General features: G+C 33.6%; 1 protein-coding gene across 1 annotated transcript; it reads left to right on the plus strand.

Moving 5' to 3' along the window:
- The first annotated feature begins 360 nt into the window (after positions 1-360).
- LOC127713100 (uncharacterized) lies at positions 361-3,800 on the plus strand. Its single transcript, XM_052219728.1, has 2 exons — positions 361-412; positions 2,159-3,800. Exon 2 carries the CDS (start codon positions 2,160-2,162, stop codon positions 3,591-3,593), a length of 1,434 nt encoding a protein of 477 aa, XP_052075688.1. The 5' UTR covers positions 361-412; position 2,159; the 3' UTR covers positions 3,594-3,800.
- Positions 3,801-4,110: the final 310 nt, after the last annotated feature.

Below are 4,110 nucleotides of genomic sequence, written 5' to 3' on the forward strand. Positions count from 1 at the left end.
AACCTGAACCATTTAAGAATTAAATGCAAGAATGGTTCCGATTTTCTAACTATTAAAAAAAAGCAATAATATACTACTACAATACTCTTGTTTATATAAAATACCAGTTGCTAACACAGGAACATATATATTGACTTTAAAATTAGATTTTACTGGTTCCAGCTTAGCAATAGAAACATTAAAACGGCGAATCAGTGATTTTTTTTTTATTTTTCGAAGCATAAATACAAGCCTTGGGGTATTTAAATAAGGGCAACTATTCTTTTTTTTTTCACAAGTAAAGAGACATACAGAGTTCGGTGAGAGGAGTAACTTAAAAAAAAACCGCGATAAATAATCCATTGCGCATAGCAAATTGGTCACGTGACAAATTACCTGCCTTTACTGATTTGACAGGTTTGTTTAATCTCAGGTATTACATTGCTTTAAACACTTACAATAACACTCTTGATATGAAATTGATCCGTGTTGAGCACATTTAATCAAATGACAAGTTTTAAAATATAAAAATTATTGGGAATCATTGTGAATTATTGAGTTTCTCATTCTACTTTCGTTTTCTGTCCGCTTTTACCTTATACACGAAAGAGCGAATAAATCCAATATACAGTTTCTTATTTGACTATTGAGACCTGGTTCAGGATCAGGATTTTTGAAAAAAAAACGGCGGTGGGGACGACAAGGCAACATTAGGAGTGCTACTTGTAAAGAGTCTTGTAATAATCATATTTTAGCTCCATAAGACAGGCCCTATGCCCCTGGGTCTCCTTAATCCGAATCTGTAGACCCATTCTATTTTGTCGGAGTGTAACCTGATATATTTATCGATTGGTTGTATGAATGTTTAGGTGTTCATTTGATGTATGAGTGTCTGAAAGGGGAAGGGGTGGGGTCCTTCATTTTTTCACAATTTTTCTCTATTTATTATCTATTATGTCCATTATTCTCTATTCTGTAAACACCTCGTGTAAGATCGTCCTCTAGTATATCCACGGAAGTAAATTGTTTTGTACCCTAGGTGACCGATCGGTCGTGCCATGTGACCCAGGCTCACTATTGTAACCATGTTTATTAGACTTTGAAGAGCATTGTTCTAGAAAAAGATCAATTTCATGAAAGAAAATATTGCTATATAGATATATTTTTTATCATTTTTTTTTCATTTTATTTTAATGTACGTTTTATTGATATACCAAATTATCAAATTAGTAAGGAACTTAATTAGAACTGTTTAAAATGGGTGTTTTCTTTTTATCATGATAAAGATCAGTCACATCACCTCAAGAATTGTCAAGTGTGTAATTAAATATATGAAAGCTTGGTTTGAAAATGAGAACAAAAATTTTCAAATTCTTGTAACCGGAGCACTTAATTCTCTGCATACATGATCTTTCAACTTTTTCCACAGGCACTTGTCTTTTAATTTTTACTTAATATACACCTTTATATCTAATATAGCACAAGGTACCTAACTCTTATATTTGAGAAAGGCTACCCGGTCGTTAACGTCCGTTCTATTTCGACTTCGCGGTTGTCTTTCCCACTGGAATTTGTTATATCAAAATTCTGATTGATATTTTAATATCGGAGTGAATGATGAATTAATTTTGTCCCTTTCGTATCGTTCCCCTCTCTGATACATATCTTATTGCTAAAGATAAAAGTTTTTTTTTGTTGTTATCGCAATTTTGTATATGAAGACTTGAAGTCCAGAGAGAGTCTGAATAACAGTGATGGAATGAGAAAATCTGAGTTTAAAAAAAAAGAAACTAGTAACTCGATCATTAGACATACCTCAAATAAAACTTATTAGATTTTTTTGTTCACAGTATCTTTTACAAATTCACTGTTTAGAAGATAAATTAAACTGATTCGGAGAAAAACTAACAGGTTTTTGTGAAATATTATTTTTTTAATGATTAATCATTCACTGCGAAATAAAACATTTCCAATCGGTTGTGAGAAATAATTACGGTTGATCAACTTGTTTACTATTCGAGCGTCGCTGATGAGTCTTTTGCAGACAAAACGCGCGTCTGACGCAAATACTAAATTTTAATCTTGTATCTATGATGAGTTTATTTGTAATCTAATATGTGAACTTTAAAGTTAAAGCAGTGTAACGATAAAGCAAAGTGTTAACTCTTCTGTTTTGTAGCATGTCGAGTAAGTTGACTGTGTGTGGAGTATGTGAATACCGCAACATCAACAAATCCTCGGTGGTCTGGTGTTCGGAATGCGACGAAGGTCTTTGTGAGGAGTGTAAAGAGCATCATGCTGCTTCAAAGGGATCAAGAGACCACAGTATTGTACCAATATCCGAGTACCAGAAGCTTCCTTCCAATATATTGCAAATTACTCAAACTTGTCCAAAACACAATGAAAAATACGTTATATTTTGTAAGAAACACGATAGTCCATGTTGTAGACGATGTGTTGTAGAAACGCATGACGATTGCAGAGAGTTGAAGGCGATAGATGACGTCATTCGAAATGTTAAATCATCAAATGCATTCTTAGAGATGGAACAAATGTTAGCAGAACTTTCGGAAAATTTACAGAGAATAAGAAAAGATCGGCAAAACAACATTAAAATTCTGAAGGAGAACAAGACCAGAATTGAAATAGAGATTGAGGAGACACGAGTATTGATTAAGAACCATCTGGATAAATTGCAGGAAAGTCTGATGAAAGAGTTGTATGCCGCTGAGGAAAAGGAAAACAAGAAAATCAGCCGTTTAATATCATCTATACAAGAGAAAGAAAGGGAGATTACAGAATGTCAGACCAATTTAGATAAAATAAAACAATATGCCTCAGACCTGCAGACGTTTTTGGCTATGAAACACATCCAACAAGATGTAACAAACAGCGAACAGTTTCTAGAATTCTTATGGAAAGAAGCAAAAATGAGCGATGTTACAATTTCATTTAAAAAAGAAAACGTTTTGGAAGCTCTTCCTAAAGCTATAAACAAGATTGGAACCATTATCTTAGATACCAGGCTAAGTGATACAACATTAGCCAGCAGAAAGAACAAGCAAGCACAGACAATGGTGCCTACCACACATGTTTCTAACATTGATGATCTTAAACTTACTTTAGGACAGACCGTGCAAACAAATGGAAAAGATATCACTGGTTGTTCCTTACTACCTGATGGCAGAATGATGTTTGCCTGCTACGCAAGAGGCCATATTAATGTGATGAAAACCGACGGGTCGTTAGATTTCACATTACAGCCAGGGTTGATTACAACTAATATACACTTTACAGAGGAAAGTCAAAAACTTGTCGTAACATCTGACAGGGACTATTCAATTACGATAATCGATATGAAAAACAGAAAAAGTGAAAAATCGATTAATGTCGGGTCACATATTTATGGAATTGTTTATAAAGATGGCAAATTGTTCTATAATGCATCTAGTCGTGGATTATGTGTTGTAAGTTTAGATGACGACTCTATAACACAGCTAGTTAACGCTACTTTGTCTCCATATAGCAGCATTGCAATATGGTCAGATCAACTTTATTATATAAACAATGATGATTCAGTAACATGTTGTGATCTTCAAGGCACATTTAAATAGCAATTAGAACAGAAACCATTTCTACGAGGTGCACGGGGTATTACGGTAGACAAAGACGGACGTGTTTACGTATCGGGGTTTTATTCTAACAATGTCTTTATCATTTCACCAGATGGAAAGAAACACAGACTGTTGCTGTCAGAGAAAGATGGTCTTAAACTGCCACAATCTTTATTCCGTGATCGCAAAAATAACAAGCTACTAATTTCGAACCGATCAAATGAGGCATTTCTTTATGATGTTTCTAATTGATGAATTGGTACAATATACTCTTCTAAAAGAAACATTAAAAAATATTTTGAAGACTGGTACATTCGATGTTTATACGCCAAGACGTTTGTGTAACTACACTTGATTTAGTCGAGATACATGTAATTCCTCTACAGCAATCAAACTTACAAAATATAAAGTAGTACCAAGAAATAATTAAGATGTTATTAAAAAAAAGTATTAAGCTTGGTATTATTTTGTTTTTTTTGTTTAGATCAAGTAAACTGCATTATGATTGGTGTTACGA

Source organism: Mytilus californianus, unplaced genomic scaffold (assembly GCF_021869535.1).
Source record: "Mytilus californianus isolate M0D057914Y unplaced genomic scaffold, xbMytCali1.0.p SCAF_8, whole genome shotgun sequence".
Lineage (NCBI taxonomy): Eukaryota > Metazoa > Mollusca > Bivalvia > Mytilida > Mytilidae > Mytilus > Mytilus californianus.